This window comes from Lithobates pipiens, unplaced genomic scaffold (genome assembly GCF_037356315.1).
Source record: "Lithobates pipiens isolate NorthernLeopardFrog02 unplaced genomic scaffold, aLitPip1_a1.2 Scaffold_25, whole genome shotgun sequence".
In the NCBI taxonomy this organism is placed as follows: Eukaryota; Metazoa; Chordata; class Amphibia; order Anura; family Ranidae; genus Lithobates; species Lithobates pipiens.
The window spans coordinates 93,257,426-93,275,952 of record NW_027507787.1 but is presented as its reverse complement, the minus strand read 5'-3'; the positions used below and the strand labels follow the sequence as shown (position 1 = coordinate 93,275,952).

At 47.9% G+C, this 18,527-nt stretch overlaps 1 protein-coding gene across 2 annotated transcripts in view; it reads left to right on the top strand.

Annotated features, from left to right (window-relative positions):
• Window positions 1–18,186, top strand: part of ZFP91 (ZFP91 zinc finger protein, atypical E3 ubiquitin ligase) — a 124,302-nt gene extending 106,116 nt beyond the window's left edge. For both annotated transcript variants that reach the window (XM_077454705.1, XM_077454704.1), the window contains 2 exons: window positions 17,127–17,226; window positions 17,315–18,186. In XM_077454705.1, the coding sequence (XP_077310831.1) occupies window positions 17,127–17,226; window positions 17,315–17,789 (575 nt within the window). In that variant the 3' untranslated portion in view covers window positions 17,790–18,186. The remainder of the gene's footprint in view (window positions 1–17,126; window positions 17,227–17,314) is intronic.
• The last annotated feature ends 341 nt before the right edge of the window (window positions 18,187–18,527 follow it).

Here is an 18,527-nt window from a genome sequence, read left to right as displayed (position 1 = left end):
TGGCCACAAGACCCCCCTATGGTTCCACCCTGCATCTCAGTCAGTAAGCCTTAACCAGCATGGCTTTTGAAACCGAGGTTCTGAAGGATAGGGGTATCTCAGGAGTACCCATAAAGTGGTAATAAAACCAAAATAGTCAAGGCTTTTTCTCCAAGGAATTGCTCATATAAATCTTTTAATTCAGCCCCCTGTGTTGCCATGGGATCTTGACCTTGTGCTCTTTGGATTTCAGAGATGCCCCCTTTGAGGGCAATTAAATGATATCCCATTGGAAGACCTCACATGTAAGGTTGTCCTTGTGATGTCCATTACAGTTGTTAGGTGTGTTTCTGAGCTGGCAGCTCCTACTTGTAAAGAGATTTTTCTCAGTTTGCACAGGGAAGGTGTTTCTGAAACCAAGACCTTCTTTTCCATTATAGGTGGTCTCTGTCTTCCAATTCCAGAGGACATTGGACTGATTCAATAAAATTGGGAGAGTCCAAAATTTGGTGCAGCTGTGCGTGGTAGCTAGTAGAGCTGCACAATTAATCGTCAAGATTCGTTATTTCTATCTTAAATAAAGTTTTTCACAATTCTTTCTATGGCAAAGAATTATCTCTGCTCTTCTGAAGCCACAGCTGTCAAAAGAAAGGAAGAGAAAAACTGGGCAGTCTGCCAAGACTCACAACATTCTTTAGCAGTTTAACTTGAGTATAAACATTGTAACAATTTTCAATGGAATAGACTTTGTGTGTAAGTGAAAAAAGTTTAACCACTTAAACACTAAACTTTTTTCTGACATTTGTAGGTTTCAAGTTAAAAAGCATTTTTCGCTTTCGTTAATTGACGGACACAACTCCAGTAATCTTGACTGTAGGATTATTACACCACCTTCAGGAGAGTACTAGGCAGAACATGTAATACATATGGAAAAAAACCAGTACTGAGGCGGTCCTCTGGTAATAACCCGTCAGCCTGCTTCCTGCAGCTCAGTTTTTTCTGCCTAGTGAAGGAGAAGGACCTAGGCTCCCTGCAGGACCCTCTGTCCTGGGATTTTTTGCTGAATGTTTGCCTTTTACGCAAGATTTTAAGATCATGTGATCTGCTATCAACAGCCGGCTGGTTGACAGGCTGTATATTCTAATCCTTGTAGTCTCCCCAGCCTGGCCATAGAGTGTGTGCAGACCTAGCTACGCGCTGGGTTGGCCACGACATGCCCCCTCAGGCTCCAGGGGCGGCTGGTGGGCGCAACGCTCCGGGGCACACATATGATGGACTACCGATGTCCTTGTCACAGTGTGCCGTGGCCAGCAGCACCCCGTCCTGCTCGGGAGTGGGGTCTGTGATGGGATGTCCCCAGCTTGTCCGGATGGTAAGTTCATCTCTTCCTGTCTCTGCGGGATTGAGCAGCTGTGCATTCCCTAGGAGGTTGATTAGGGGGTCCCTCTCTTCTCTCCCTGTCCCTATTCCCCCCCCCCCCCTCCCCGTGGGGGATGTTGCATGACAGGCTGCAGAGCAGTGTGTGTATCTGAGCCAGGGGTGCGCTAGGTGTCTGTGTCTGTGGGTGTATGTGGTCTTCCCGCTGGGTGTCTGGAGGTCTGCCTGTGCTGATCGCCATAGCGCTGTTCTGCCACCATTATCTCTGTTCATTCACTGTGTACAGTTGTTTGTCGGACATTTTTTGTGTGCCTCAGTGGAAAGTATGGTCAGGGGCCATTTGTCTGTAGCTCGGCGGCCATTTTCTTTGTGATTATGTCCCTTAAACAGGGCGGCCATTTTGTTGTAGCCCAGCACGGTTTTTATCCTCAGCGCTGGTCCCTGCTGCTCAGAATGGCGTGTTTTTTTGCTAAGAACATCTGGGAGCTGATCCTGGATGCAGACACCTGTAACTGAACGGTGCAGCACTCGATCGGGGTGGTGAGTCCTGCGCTGGGGGCTCCTCAGTCTGTAGCAGCTAGAAGGGTGGGATTGTGCACCTGTCCTAAGTCCCCAAGGGTGGCAGACAGGATGGGTCCACATGGCTTCAGAAACTGGTGTTTCTTCCCCAGAACTCTCTGCAATTGAAATTAGCTCATCTGCAAACAGTGCAGTGCCTTTGGACGCTTTGTCGGCAGTCCTTGAAACGTTCGTTGCCAGGTTGGAGGCAGCGTGCGGGCACAAAGGTGGTAAAAAGTGTTGCAGACCCTTACTGAATGGGCAAAACTTTTGCACCGCGAATTGGAGAAGCAGCAGGCTACTCCTGTCTGTGTGGAATTAGCAGACCAGTTAGTGCATGGCCTTAAGTACGTTTGTGACGCGGCCCTGGATACGCTTGCTTTGCTCTCCAGGGCTTCCGTGTCAGCAGTGATGCTGCGCCGCCTGATTTGGCTAAAATGTTGGTCTATGGACCAGGCATCTAAAAAAGCCTTGACGGATCTACTCTTCCTAAGGGTCCTTTCACACGGGGCGGATCAGTTCTGATCCGCCCCGTGGATATCCGTTTGCTCAGCGGGGATCACTCCGTCTATCCCCGCTGAGCAGGGAGATGACAGGTCCGTCTCTGCACACTGCGCAGGGACAGACCTGTCACAGCGCCGCTCTCCCCTATGGGAGATCGGATGACGATGGACCGCAGTGCCCGTCGTCACCCGATCCGATCCGCAGACGGATGGAAAAATAGCTTTTTCCTCCGTTACACTTTTTCGGATCGGAGAGGGCCGGATGTCAGCGGACATGTCACCGCTGACATCCGACGCTCCATAGAGCTCTATGGAGCACCCGTTCAGGTCCGCCTGAAAAACTGACAGGCGGGCCTGAACGGGACGTCAGTGTGAAAGGGGCCTTAGTGAGCGACTCTTTGGAGCCTCATTGGATGACATTATTAAGAATGTCACAGGTGGGAAGAGTACCTTGCTCCCACAGGCCAGGAAGAATAAGGAGCCACAGGCAAGGGCCCTCATTTTCCACTCAAAAGAGGCTTTATCATCCTTCCTAGACTTCAGGTAAACGCTCCCAGTCCGACAGGTCGACCTCTGAGGGACAAAAGCGTCCCTGGACCCGCCAGCCTAACAAGCCTGCGAGCAAAAGTGCTACCGCATGAAGGTTTGCCTTCGGGAGTTTGCAGCCCAGTGGGCCTCTCAACTGTTCGATCAATGGGTCTGCGAACTGATTTCCTCTGGCTACAAGATAGTTCTCTCTTGGCCACCAAACAGATTCTTCCCTTCCAGCATACCCTTACTCCCGGATTGCCGGGAGACCCTATTGGGGGCAGTAAGGGACCTGCTAAGCCGCAGGGTGATAGTGCCTGTTCCAGAATCAGAAAGGTTTCAGGTTTCTACTCCAATCTGTTTGTAGTCCCCAAATAAGAAGGTGTGTGTCCAATCTCTGACCTGAAAGCCCTCAATTGCTTTGTAATAGTAAAGAGGTTCAGAATGGAATCAGTTCACTCAGTGGTCGCTGCACTCCATCAAGGGGACTTCCTGGCATCTTTGGACATCCAGGATGCGTATCTGCACATACCCATATGCCTTTGGCATCAGAGGTTTCTGCGATTTGCAGTAGGGGAAGCCTACTACTATTTTGTGGCTCTCCCTTTTGGCTTCGTATCATCACCCCCCCCACCAGAGTCTTAACCAAGGTATTGGCTCCAATTTTGGCATTGTTGCGACAACGCGGGATCGCAATCGTAGATTACCTAGACGATCTCCTGAGAGCAGCTTCCGCCTCAGAATTAAAGGAGCATGTGGTGATCACCATGCAAACCCTGCAGGAAGTTGGGTGGCTGTTGAACCTCAAAAAGTCAGTGCTTATACCGACTCAGTGCTTGGAGTACCTAGGCTTACTGCTGGACTCAGTGGAAGCAAGAGTTTTTCTCCCTTCAGATAAACTGCAGACTCTCAGAGCTGGAGTAAAGCTATCGATGAACTGCAGGTGGTTGTCGCTGCGCTTCTACATGCGAGTCTTGGGCCTCATGTGGCCTCCTTCAAGGCAGTACCGTATGCCCAGTTTCACACCAGAGTCTTGCAGAAGGAGATATTGACAAAATTAGACAAATCTCCATTATCCCTTGATTGGCAGATTCAAGTGAGACAGTCAGTGAGGGACTCCCTGCTCTGGTGGCTGAGGTCCCCGGAACTTCGGTCCGGGAAGTCGTTCCTACCTCTGCATTGGACAGTGATCACAATGGACGCCAGTCTGACCAGCTGGGGAGGACTACTGGGAGTACAGTCGACCCAGGGCCTCTGGTCGGGGGAGGAATCAAAGTTGCCGATCAATGTGCTTGAGCTCCGAGAGATCAGGCTATGCCTCCTCCACATGGTCGATGAGACTAAGAGGGCGTCCGATCAGGATCCTGTCAGACAATGCCACGGCGGTGGCATATGTCAACCATCAAGGAGGAACAAGAACCTTGGCTGCAGGCATGGGAGGTCGCTCATATTGGTCAGTGGCCAGAGCAACATGTACCAGCCTTGTTGGCCATTGACATCCCAGGAGTAGAAAACTGGCAGGCGGATCGCCAGATGCTGGACCCAAGAGAATGGGCATTGCATCCGGTGGTGTTCAGGCTGCTGTGTCTGTGGTGGGGTACACCAGACGTGGATCTCCTGGCCTCCCGTCTCAATTGGAAGGTGCCGAGATTCGTATCCAGGACAGAGATCCTTGGGCAGACGCGTCAGCCGCACTAGTGGCTACATGGGGTCAGTACCGACTGATCTATGACTTTTACCACGTCTGCTCCACAGAGTGGAGGCCAAGGGGATTCCAGTGGTACTGCTTGCCCTAGATTGGTCCCAGCGTCCCTGGTACGCCAACCTAGTACGCCTGGTTGCGGACGCTTCCTGGCGTCTACCGTTGCAAGAAGACCTTCTGTCTCGAGGTCCGATTCTCCATCCTGCTTTACCATCGCTGGTTTTAACAGCATGGCTGTTGAGAGCCAGGTGCTAAGGAACCGGGTCCTGTCAGACTCGGTGGTTTCAACTACGTTGAGAGCACGAAAATCTTCTTCTCAGCAGATATAACATCGTACCTGGAAGGCCTACATCTCCATGTGTGAGGAGAAGGGGTGGTGTCCGCGCACCTATTCCGTTTCCAGGATCCTGCTGTTCCTACAGCGAGGAGTAGACCAGAAATTGGCTTTAAGCACCATTAAGGGACAAATAGCAGCTTTGGCTGTTTTTTTCCAATGACCCCTAGCGTCTCATTCTCTGGTGAGCACTTTTATACACGGGGTCCGCCAAGTAGTCCGGTGCGTCCACCTTTGCCCCCGTGGGATCTTAACCTGGTGCTATCGGTGCTTCAGAAACCGCAGTTTGAGAGCATCAGGGAAATTAATTATCGGCCAGGAGGGTTTCGGAACTGGCGGCCTTGTGTTGCAAGTCGCCCTATCTGGTTATCCATAAGGATAAGGTGGTGTTGCGTCCACAACCTTCTTTTTGCCGAAGGTGGTTTTGGCGTTTCACATCAATGAAGACATTGTGTTACCATATCTGTGTCCTAAACCGACACATTCTAAGGAGGTGGCCCTTCATTTCCTGGACGTGGTCCGGGCTCTAAGGGTATATTTGTCTGCCACGGCTCCCTTTCGGAAATCAGACTCTCTGCTCGTTTCGGTAGCTGGTCCGAAAAAAGGTATGGCGGTCTAGTCGGCCAACATTTCCAAGTGGATCAGACAGATTGTGGTACAGGCCTATGCCTTGAAGGGGCAGCTGCCCCCCACAACCCATTCCACCAGGGCAATTGGAACCTTTTGGGCTTTCCGACATCAGGCGTCAGTTGATCAAGTGTGTAAGGCGGCGACTTGGTCGTCCATTCACATCTTTACCAAATTCTACAAAGTGGATGTAAGCGCATCTTCGGATGTATGCTTTGGCCACAAAGTTTTGCAGGCGTCCATGTCATGTTGCAATTCTGCACTCTTTCTTCTGTTTTAAAGAAACGGTTAATTTTGAGTATGTTATGTCACACTGTATTTTTGCAGCAGTATTTCAAATGCATTTTTTATTTTTTTTTAAATGGCATTATAGAATAAAAAAATAAAAAACAGTAAAGTTAGCCCATTTTTTTTGTATAATGTGAAAGCTTTTACGTCGCGAGAATCGTGATCTTTTTGTTCTAAACAAAAAAATTGTGATTCTCATTTTGGCCAGAATCGTGCAGCTCTAGTAGCTAGTCAGCTAGCTAGCCAGCTTATTCAATTAAAGTGGATGTGAACAGCCTCAGATGATACACGGGGATGAAACAAATCTCCCTACATTAGTTTTACATGTATATCTGCTGTCTTCAGCTTTATATACTGTTTAGAAAGTTCAGATCCTGTTAGAAAAGGCACACATCCTCTCTTCATAGATGGAGACTTTCAGAATTGATTGTTGAATAGTTCAGGGCTCTGATATTCTATTTATAGCATCCTCCCAAACACAAAACTCTGGCTGCTTTTATCATATGTGATGGAGAACTTGTTATCAGGCTGATAACAGAAGACTGGGGCAGAAGACAGCTGCTAGACATATTGCTTTGAAGAGAGATAAGAAAACACTGCAGATATATGTGCCCAGCTCGAATTGGGTTTACATCCACTTTAAGCTTTGACAAAAAAAAAAACTGGAAGCTGATTGGTTTCTATGCAGAGCTGCACCAGATTTTTCACTCCAGTTTTAATAAATCAACCCCATCTACCTTCCACTTTATGAGGACTCTCCCCTGCTCAAAAACATAACAAGGACATTTCCCTACACTCCTTGGATGCTGCTAGTGCTGTCATGATCTGCCTGGCAGCAACAACCTTTGTTCGCAAAACTGCAGCCCTTTTGGTGTGTGTTCTCCGCTTCTTCCTCCTCCTCCTGGTCTCACACCTTTCCCTATAAGAACTTAATCCACCAGGTCTGTTGGTATCTCTTGGGCTTTCCAGCATAATCATCTGAATCCCAGATTTATTTTTAAGATCAAAATAAAGTTTTTGAGCATGACAAAGAAAAGGATATGCGTACAAGGTGCAACAAGCACAATCAAAATGATGAAGCATTTGACAGAACCTACACAAGTGCAGGGTATACAACAGGTCATATTATTTAGAATAGTCCTAAGAACCTACCCACCTGGGCCTGTGGTGCCCGAGCACGAGAGTAACACACTTTTTAAGAAAACAGCAGGGAGCGTAGCACAGCACATCACGTGGAGGCATACAAGCATACGAAATGAGAGCAAAAGGCAATATCGTAAGCTACATCAGAGACCATATCTTAGATGAGAGTTATTGCCTGTCTGTGCAAGTGGAGAAGTCCTCCAGCCACTTGTCCCAGATTTTTTTTGTATTTGGCTGGGCAGCCCCTGTGTGAATACAGTACATTTTTATAGGGAAGTGTAACGTTCACTGCCCTGATCCATTGCTGAATGGTAAGGAGAGACGCTTTGATCCAAGACCTGGCTATTTGCATTCTGGCCTTAAAAAGAGACTCTTGCTAAAATATATTTAGGTACTTTTCCCCTTCGCAGATGGAATGGAGACCTAGTAAACACTGATGGGGGCACAGGGTTAGGGGGGAGCCCATGTGGTTGTTGAACTTAACTACCTTGGCAATCCAAAGATTATGGTCAGGGACGGTAAGCAGTTTGGGCAGTTGGGAATTGTCCCACAATGGTGTGTGGGTGTGGAGTGCAGGGGCCTCTGTGCTTATCCATGGCAAGCTGCCATAACTTGTAGTGATAGAACACCATATGGCTTCTAGTGCCCACCTGTGGGGACTCATGGGTGCCATTCAGTAGAACCTGAAAAGGATGGGTAACCAAGCTAGTAAGAGAGGAGCATACCAGAGTAGAATTCCGATCTCTATCTACTTGATTATAGTAGTAAAAAGTGGTACAACTGCGAGGCAATATAATATAGGGCAAGGTCGGGAAGGGCAGTAACGCCCAGATGAACAGGGCATTTCAGAGTTCGCCACAAAGGTTTGACGGGAGGAGCCCCATACAAATGTATTAAGGATAGATTCCATAGACTTGGAGACACGGGAGGGGATGTATTAAGGGGCGTGCCAGAATAGGTAGAGCAACTTGGGGAGGAGAATCATTTTTACTAAGTGAATACAGCCCATAATTCCAAGGGGAGGTCGGGACCAGACCTCTTTGGTTTAAGAAGGTCAAAGAGGTGCTCTAAGTTTAGGCCTATGTAGTCCATGGGGGTTCTCAAGCATTGCATGCCCAGATATTTGATCCAGCTTGCTCTGATCAGGAGGAGTGTATCTACATCCAATGGGAGGTAGAGGAGCATGTCTTCCACATAGAGACTAAGAACCTCGGTCACCCGTCCTTTGCGGAGGCCTTTAATGTGGAGGTGTGCCCTAATGGCAATGGCAAAAGGTTCCATAGCCAAGGCAAACAGTAGGGGGGGATATAGGGCAACCCTGGCAAGTACCTCTAGATAGTGCAAATGAGTCGAATATCCCACCATTAACTTGGATCCGGGCAGTGGGGGCCTGGTAAAGGCGTTGGAGCCATTTAACAAATTTTGGGCCAAAGCCAAACCTGCGGAGGCACACCCTCAGGTAATGGTGTCATGTGCAGCCTGTAAATTCATAAAGAGTCTCCGGAGATTGATTGCTGTGTTCTTGTTGGGCATGAACCCGGGTCGGATCCGAGTTAATTAAACTAAGTATCACTTTATTTAGCTGCAGGGCAAGGATTTTATAAAGTATTTTAACGTGTAATTGTAGGAGAGATATAGGGCGGTATGATTCTGGGAAGATGGGGTCTTTGCCAGGTTTGGGTATTAGGACAATGAGAGCTTTACCCATGGATGACGGTGATGTAGCAGAATCAAATATGTGGGTGTACTGAGCTTGTAATTTGATTTGGGGATAAGGACCTCCTGGAATTGGTTATAAAACTCTAGGGGGGGACTGTCAGAACCAGGTGTCTTTGAGGGTGGTTGGTGCGCCAATGCCTTTGCTATGCAGTCTGTGGTGATAGGTGCTTCTAGTTGGGCAGTTTGAGAATGGTTGAGAGTAAAGAAGTCTGTCCTGGAGGAACAGGTTAAGTACATCTTGTGTGTGACTAGCAGTGGAAGTGTATAGGTCGGTGTAAAACCGCCTGAACTCGTCCGCCACCTGGACAAGGTCTGTGATCGTATCTCCAGAAGCTGATTGGAGCTGAACCACGACCGGGGCCCAAGGTGGGCCATATAGGCGAGCAGTTTACCTGTGCGTTCGCCATGTTTGAAAATGTGCAGCTTGCTAAAAAAAAAAAAAAAGATTCCCTGCTTCTCAATTTCAAAGTGTAATTGGTCAGTGTGTCTAGATTGCAAACGCACAAGGGAAGCATTAGTCACAGAGAGGTCAGTGAGGAATACTTGTTCAACGGAGCTCAGGCGCTCCTCAGCCTGTTGTAGTGAAGTTTGGATGAGGCTCTATGTCTGTTAATGCGTGCGGATAGGACCATGCAGGCATGTAACTTGAAAGCCTCTTACTCCGCCCCAATCAATGCCGAGTTCAGATTGGAACGAAAAAAAATAGACCCATTCCCACTGGAGAGCATTCAGGTCTGACATGATGGTGAACCAAAACGGGTTCAGCCGCCACACGCGCGGACCAAGGGGACAGTGGGTAGGCGTAGAGTCACCCAGTACGGGGTGTGATCAGAGAGCACCCTAACGCCAAACCCCACATTCAGGAGGTCGGGCGCTAGGACGGGGGAGATATGGCAGAGTGCGAGGGAGTAAAGCAGGATTAGGCTATCGCGGTTGGATGTTTGTCCAATTGTCATGGCGAACGCTGAGAGAAACCTCCCAAATTTGGTGAGGGATGGCTGGGATGACATCTGGGCAGATGAGCTAAGTCTATCAAGGCTGGGGTTAATCGTCATATTAAAATCACCCATCCAGATAGTGGGCACTGTGGTATGTTTTGGCATGAAGGCTATTCCCTCCTGCAGGACAGCAAACTGAAACAGAGATGGGATATAAACTACCACAAGGAGAACCTCCAAGCCACCCATGGTGACGTAAAGAGAGCGACCCTGTGGATCCAACTGCAGAAAGTGGAGTTGGAACTGCACCGATTTAGCAATCAGAATAACTACTCTTCGGAAATTAGTGGTGTAGGGGGCATGATAAAGCCAGCCGACCCAGGGTTTTTTGAGCGCCATCTGCATTTGTCCTGTGATGTGAGTCTCAACAAGGACATAGACATTTGTGCGCAAAGATTTGAGGTGGGAAAGGTCAACTACGCGTTTGGATTTAGCATGTAGTCCGCACACATTCCATGTAACTAATTTTAGAGAAGCCATGGCAGTTTTGGGGGTATTTGGAAATGCAGTCGGACCCACAGGGAGCAGCCTCTTACAGAGCAGTCAAACATTTCAAATACAGTGCAGAACAGCATGCAGTACAAGAAAAAAAGCATTACATATGCAAGAGCGGCGGGTCTGTGCAAGCAGACGGCAGGGGCAAACGGTCTGTTAGTACTGGTTGCACAGAGAGCCAAGGAGGGGTAGTAAATGACCATGAGAATTCAGTATATAGCAGATTCAGTGAGGTTGAGATATGAGGTAAGTCACATGTAAGTAACTTAAAACACAGAACACATGAACTTTGCCTACTCTGGGCCAGCATGGCAGAATAAACAAACGACTACTCTCCACGGCCGTGGGGGTAGTGGCTGGCCAGGGAAACAAAACGTGAAAAATTTTCAGTATTCACCAAGTCAGAAAAAGGAAACGTGAATTCAAGTGTGACCTTGGCGGGCTCATGGGGGGTGTCTAGTAACTGAAGACCGAACATCGGTGCAGGGTGGAAGGTTTACCGACCGTGCAGTTGGTGCGTCTGAGGACAGTTAGGATCAATAGAGTGGGGAGTAGAAGGGGATGGGGTGGTGATCCAGGTTACAACACTGGCACAAGGGGTGTAGATAACTCCAGGACTGGCTGAGAAGGATCAAAATGGGCATGGGGGGAGAAATAACAGGCAATGCTCGACTCTCGGTTCGTGGATAATTGACCAGTCCGGAGCCAAAACTGTAGGGGACCTGAGAGGACCTATTCACATGCGGAGGAAGAGGGGAGTTGATTGGAGACCTAGGCAGGTGCAGGGCCAGCCATGACAGGACTGCAGTGGGATCTTCAAAGGATTGGGCCTTGCCATCAAAGACGATGCGGAGCCTCACTGGAAACAGCATTGCATAGGTTAGGTGGTGGATACAGAGTTGTCTCTTAGCCTCGGCGAACTGTACCCTCTTTTGTATTTCAGGGGAGAAATCCGGGAACACAGCGACGTTCACATTGCCGAATGGAATGTTGCCTCTCTTGCCGGTTAGGTGCAGAACAGTGTCTCGGTCATGGTAGTTTTGAAGCTTTGCAATAAAGGTGCAGGGGGGAGGGGCGGCGGAGGGCAAGCAGCCAGGCGATGAGCACGCTCCACCGCGAACGCTGTAGAGAAGGCCTCTCTGCTGAAAGTTTTTATAAGCAGGTTCTCAAGAGATGTGGGGGGTTCAGAGCCCTCTGCTCTCTCGGACAGACCCACAAATTGGAGATTGCATCTGCAGAGTCTGTTCTCCATGTCATCCTGCTTACTTAAGATGACACTGAGCTGATGCTGCAGCCATTCAGTGGTCACTTGCAATGGTGGGATTTCAGCCTCCATGTGACCTACCCTGCGTTCAGTCTGTTGCTTTCTTCCTCAATTTGTGGATGTCCTGGTGGATGAGAGAGATGTCGACCTTCATCTCCTCTATTTTAGAAGTGAGGGTAGTTTGGCACAGGGAGACAGCCTCGAGGATTCTGGCAGTGTCTCCGGAGGGTAGCTCTTCTGCTTCCTGAATGGGAGCGACGCCATCTTCCTCCGCCTGTTCTCGTCCCTCATGGCGATATTTATCCAGCTTGGTCAGAGGCATGGGGGCATCCGCCCCAAAGGTTAGGAGCAAATCGCTCCTCCACCCCTGCTGCCCCCATGCTGCAGCCGAATGGCGTACCTGCTAAGCAAATGATGGTTAACAATAAAACAAAGTGACATTACAGTATAACAGTAAGCCCTTGTACACACGGTCGGAGAATCCGTCGGAATGTGTCCTATCGGACCGTTTTGTCGGATAATCCGACTGTGTGTGGTATGCATCAGACTGTTTCCGTCTGAATATCCGTTGGACCAAATTTTCCAACTTGCATGGAAATCTTTTCCGACAAACTGGTCCGATCGGACATACTCTGATCATGTGTAGAGAATTCCGATCGGACCAAGTGCCACGCATGCTCAGATCAAATTCCTACATCAAAGCTATTGGCTACTAGCCTGAACGTAGTCCCATCGTAACGAAATAACGTCATCACGTTCTGAACGATCAGATTTTCCGACAACTTTGTCCGATCGGATTTGGTTGTCGGAATCTCCTACCGTGTGTACAAGGGCTTAGACATACCATACCTGTAAAGTAAATACAAAAAAAAAGTAAAATATAAATCATTTTTTAACGCAGTCTGTGCCTAAAATATATATATGCCGAAGCATGGGGGCATCCGCCACAAAAGTTAGGAGCAAATCGCTCCTCCGCCCCTGCTGCCTCCATGCTGCAGCCGAATGGCGTACCTGCTAAGCAAATGATGGTTAACAATAAAACAAAGTGACATTACAGTATAACAATAAGACATACCATACCTGCAAAGCAAATACAAAAAAAAAAGTTAAAAATAAATCATTTTTTAACGCAGTCTGTGCCTAAAATATATATATGCCGAAGCATGGGGGCATCCGCCGCAAAAGTTAGGCGCAAATCGCTCCTTTGCCCCTGCTCTCCCTATGCTTCAGCATCTATGCTCTTTTTTTAAACTGTGGTGGTGAAATCGCCTCCGACAGCGCTGGAGTCACGGCTTTATGTATCGTGGAAGCAAACGCTGTTGCTGTCAGGATAAATAAATCTGCGCTGCAGCTGAATGGCCTACCTGAAAACAAAAAAAGGTAACAATAAAACACAGTAAAAGTATAAAAAAAATTGCATACCTGAAAAGCAAACATGATAAAACATAATAACAATAAAACATTGCAGAATAGAATACAGTAAAAAAGAGCAGAACAATAGAGAGAGAGAGAGAGAGAGAACAGTAAAAAAAAGTGTAAAAATTTTTTGTAAATATAATTTTTATAACGGTTCCAGGTTCAGGTCTGTCAAAAAGCTATGGCGTCTTGGGAGACCCTGTGAAAGTGTGCTTAGTCTGTGCAGTGCTGTACCCTACGCTAATACTCAACTAGTGTATAGTAGCGTTCAAAACATTCACCAATGCAAAGACCAGGAGGGACAATAATAGTGGGTGTCATGCCTATATATACGCTTGCTGCAGACACGACATCTTCTTTTGGGGGATCGTTGGGTAGGGGTACTCGGGAGGACATAAGGAAAATTCCTCTCATGCAGCCGGCTTACTGCATTTGGACTGGGGAGGTGAGGTGGAGCATGTCTGGAAACAGAAGGGCTCTGACAATCTCTCCCTGGAATTTAAGGAAGGATCCAGTCCATCCTTAAAGCTCTGTATAGCACTTGAGTGTTCTGCAAAGCCAATTTAAATAAACAGACACTTTCTTGTACCAGCGTCTGGCCTTATGGTAAACTAGGTACGGCGCCAACAACTGGTCGTTGAGGTATACCCCTCCCATGTTAAGGCTATATTTGTGGACACAGAGGGGTTTCTTCACAACACCAGTCGCCGTAGTAATTTGGACCGTCATGTCTGCATGAAGGGAGGTAAGAACGAAAGCATTCTTATTATCCCTCCACTTCATAGCGAGCAAGTTATTATACTTCAATCAGGCTCTCTCCCCCAGCCTAAGACGGGAATCTACAAGCTGCTGGGGAAAGACCCGGCGATTAGGTCGCACAGGGTCACATGCTTCAATCTGATGATCAAACAAGTGACTAAAAAGCATCATGCTCATGTAATTATTGTTCACGTACAAGTGGTACCCCTTTGCGAATAAGGGGGACACCAAGTCCCACACAACCTTGTCAGCACTTTCTATGTAGTCAGTGCAGATTGTCAGCTCTACGTGACTATCTTTGTGGCCCTGTCACAGAGCTTATACATCTTGACCCCGTATCTGGCACGCTTGCTGGGAAGGTACTGTTTGAATGACAAGCGGCCAGAAAACTTAATCAGGGACTCATCAATGCAGACAACTTGATGGGGAGTAAACAAGTCTGCAAAACGTTGGTTGAAGTGGTTTACGAGGGGATGAATTTTGTAGAGCCGATCGTATCCAGGGTCTCCATGAGGACAACAAAGTTCATTGTTGTTGAAATTCATGAACCGCAAAATCTGCTCAGATCGTGCCCTGGTCATGGAGGCAGAGAACACAGAGAGCGGGCATATGGTGAATTGGGTCAGTGGACCAATATGACTGCAACTCACTCTTTTTAGTTATGCGGAGTGCTAGGCCCAGAAAGAGCTTAAATTCGGAAACTGTAATTGGTTTCCAATATCTGGCAAGGGAGGACTGGGGAATAGTGGCAATGTGTTGACCAGAGTATAAATTGCTTTGGTCCACAATAGATCTATAGAGATCTTCGGTGAAAAACAGTGAATAAAAATCAAGTGACGAAAAATCAAATGTTTCCACCTGAATGCCGAGTTGGCCAGTGAATGGGGGAAGTATGGGTGCTGCAGAAGTGGTGGGTTCCCAATTAGGATTGGCGAATGCAGCAGGATGGGCACGACGGGCCTGTGTTTGTCTTCTTCTTGGTGGCAGCGGGACACTACTTGTGCTTGCCACCTCGCCATTTTGAACTGGACTTGTGGGACTCGCCACGTCACCACGTGATACTGCAGTGCTGGTTTGATTATGACCAGGGTGTACTAGGCCGCTGGTGCTTGCCAGTTCACCAGAAGGATGAATGGCACTAGTACTTCTCTGCTCCATATGAGGGACCTGCATTTCTTGCACCTCAACGACAGAAGAAGATGATCGGGGTCTAATACACCTGACCTTAGCAGGGACCACAACTCTGTCGTCAGAGCTATCTGTCATGTAGCCGCTGTCGTCTACAGGATCGTATTCTGAATCTGACAGATGAGTGACTTCCTCTTCACTATCTGTCATACTCAGACACATGTAGTCCTCTTCACTAGTGTACTTTCGATTTGCCATTTTGGGCTCTAAATTTAGTGGTACACTAGTGAGACTCACAGGTAAAAAAAGCTCCTGACTGTTAGCAACTGTATCAAAACGCTACTAAAAAAACTGTTTGCGATTGCAGGGATCAGGCCTGACTCTGCAAACGCTGCAGTTATGTGTGTTTAGTGTTTTGTGGCAGTGCGTTTTTGGGAACCCTAAACTGCTGGGGATGTTAGTATAAACCTGATCAGATATTGATCCATTCAGATACTATACCACCAAGGGAAGTGTATGCTGCGAGCATGGGTGTTAGCGGTACTGGCACTAACCTGACTCTGCCTGGGGCGACGCAGACCCTATCTGACCCTAAAACCTAACTTATATCACCCACCGGGCGATCATGGGGTTAAACCTTTATTAGGTAATAAACGGCGGGTGCCTTGACACTATAAAAAACAAACTAACCAGCGTCACCGTTAACTGTTATACGGTGATCACTGGTGAAAGGGTTAAATAGGGGGCAATAAGGGGGTTAAAACCTTTACTAGGTAGTATATGGGGATACCTGATGCTATAAAAAGCTGACGGCGAACCTAAATACTTACTGCCTAACTAGCGCCACCTGTGACACTAATATGGCGATCAGAAAAAAAGATTGCTTAGTGACACTGGCGACGGGGGGTGATCAAGGGGTTAAACCTTTATTGGGGGGGTTAGGGGGTACCCTAGACCTAAAGGGGCCTAACACTATCTGCCCTAGCACTTATAACAGTCACAAATGACACCAATGCAGTAATCGGTAAAAAAAAAAAAAAATGATATTGGTGTCACTGTGACAGGGGGTGCAAGGGGGGTGAAAAGTGTGCCTGCGTGTTCTACTGTTAGTGTAGTGTTTGTGCAAACTCACTTGATGTCTTCTCTTCTTGGAAGCCGGAAAAAAAAGGCTTCACGAGGAGCGATGACATCTCTCCTCTGCTTCTTTTTACAGTTCAGAAGCAGAGGAAGATTCTCATTTGCCGGTAGTGATTGCGAGGGAGTGGCCATGAATCAGTGGCCTCCCCCTCAGCACGGATCGCTCCTGGAACGACGCCGACCGCCTCAAGCCCCGGGGTGGCGCGATGCCATTCTGCCGCAGTATATCTGTGTGAGGCAGTCGGCAAGTGGTTAAAGTTGAACCTTCAAGTTCTATACATCAGTCCCCATCACGGCCAGCGTATCAGTGCCCACCTGCCCCCTGACAGTGCCACCTATATAATAAAAAAAGTGCCACCCATCAGTGCCACCTATCAGTGCCCACAATCTGCCTCAACAACAGTGCTGCACCCCAGTGCCACATATCCGTGCCCATCAGTGCCATCTATCAGTGCCGCCCATCAGTGCCCATCAGTGCCACCTATCAGAGCCGCCTATCAGTGCCACCTATCAGTGCCCATCAGTCCCATCTATCAGTGGTACGTATCAGTGCCCCTTAGTGCCACCCATCGGTGCCATCTTATCTGTGCCCATCTTTGCCCTTCAGTGCTGCCTTATCTGTGCCTATCGGTGCCACTTTATCTGTGCCTATTAGTGCCGCCTTAACTGTGCCTATCAGTGCCCACCAGTGCAGCCTATCAGTGCCCACCAGTGCAGCCTATCGGTGCCCCCCAGTGCTGCCTCATCAGTGCATTTCAATGAAGGAGAAAAATTACCTGTTTGCAAAATTTTATAACAAACTATGAAACATGATTTTTTATTTTTTTTTATTTTGCATTTTTTTGTTTGTTTAGAAAAAAATAAAACTCCCAGCTGTAACTAAATACCAGCAAAAGAAAGCTCTATTTGTGGGGGAAAAAATGATAAAAATTTCATTTGGGTACAGTGTTGTATGACCGCGCAATTGTCATTCAAAGTGCATCAGCGCTGAAAGCTGAACATTGGTCTGGGCAGGAGGAGGGTTTAAGTGCTCAGTAAGCAAGTGGTTAAAAAAGAATATCAAAATACATATTACTGTAGACATAGAGGGATAGCTTTACCTAGCATAAGGTGTCTCTTGTCTGTTTGTTGGAGAGACCACTTTAATTTCTGTTTCTATCTTTGTTCTTAGACCAGCGAGATTATATCTGTGAATACTGTGCCCGAGCATTTAAGAGCTCTCACAACCTGGCTGTGCACCGCATGATCCATACAGGAGAAAAGCCCTTACAGTGAGTGCTGAAATCCCATCTTGATGTGTTGCAGTCTTCCCTTGGCCTTCACTTACCAATCTTTTTTTGCTCCTTCCCCTCATTCTAGATGTGAGTTCTGCGGGTTCACTTGCAGACAGAAGGCCTCCTTGAATTGGCACATGAAGAAACATGACGCTGATTCCTTCTATCAGTTCTCCTGTGGCATCTGTGGGAAGAAGTTCGAGAAGAAGGACAGTGTTGTTGCCCACAAGGCCAAGAGCCATCCTGAGATCCTATTAGCCGAAGCCTTGGCGGCCAACTCTGGCGCTCTCATCACCGCCAACAATGAACTGCTGCTGCCAGAGACCCCGGCTGCCTTGGTTCCTGGGGCTCCCATGGCTCTTGATGCCCCCATGGCTCTTGTGGCTTCTGTCGCTTCCGATGCAGCCACCACAGAGGCCCAGGAAGAGCCAGCACCACCCCAGACCATCTACACCACCTCCAGCTCTAAGATTTTAGTGGCTTGCTCTACGCAGTCAGCAGGAGGACTGGCTTCTAACACACAGGTTCCTATTGAGGATGCGGACTCTGCAGGACCTTAGAAGGGAGAATCTGATCCCTCTGCACAGCACCTAGACTGTTTCCTTGTTCCCCTCCCAGCTGGCTGGCTGTCTCACTCTACCAATGCTTTCTCTCTCTTTCCATGTAATATCAGCATAGGCTATGACCAGGCACAAAGATCTGACCCATCTGGGGCCATCAACATTTTTCTTTGACTTCTCTGACTTTTTCATAATTCTGACCATTAACCAGTTATGCTTTCCTCTAAATCATGTTTTTTTAATCTATTCTGTCCTTTGTTAACTCTTTTTTTTGTTTGTTTAATTTCCTTTTTCTCTATGCCCCATCATGTCTCCTTTTCCTCTCTATGGGTGCTGTGCCCTGCACTTTCACTGTATATAATATGTTTAAAGAATAAAACTGAGCTGTTCTGTCTCATATGGAGCCCTGTCCCCCAAGCAAAGCTGCTGGTGTTGCTTGGAGCGCTGCTTGCGGTCTCTCTTGTAATCTGTGAATTACCAGCCCTTCCCACTTCTTAAAGGATGAGTTCACCTTTGGGAACACGTTGTGTGTTCCACCCGTTTTTGGGGTGGAACATGTTCCCACTCCTGCAGCTGCTCTTTCCTCCCCCTCCCTATGACAGCAGGCAGGGGATCTTTTCCCCACACCTGCTGTCACTATTTAAAAAGGAGAGTTCTGTCAATGAATGAACTACACAGAATCAGCAGCCTTTGCTGCTGATTGCTTGTAGTCTTCAATGAACTACTAGGGCACTGTTG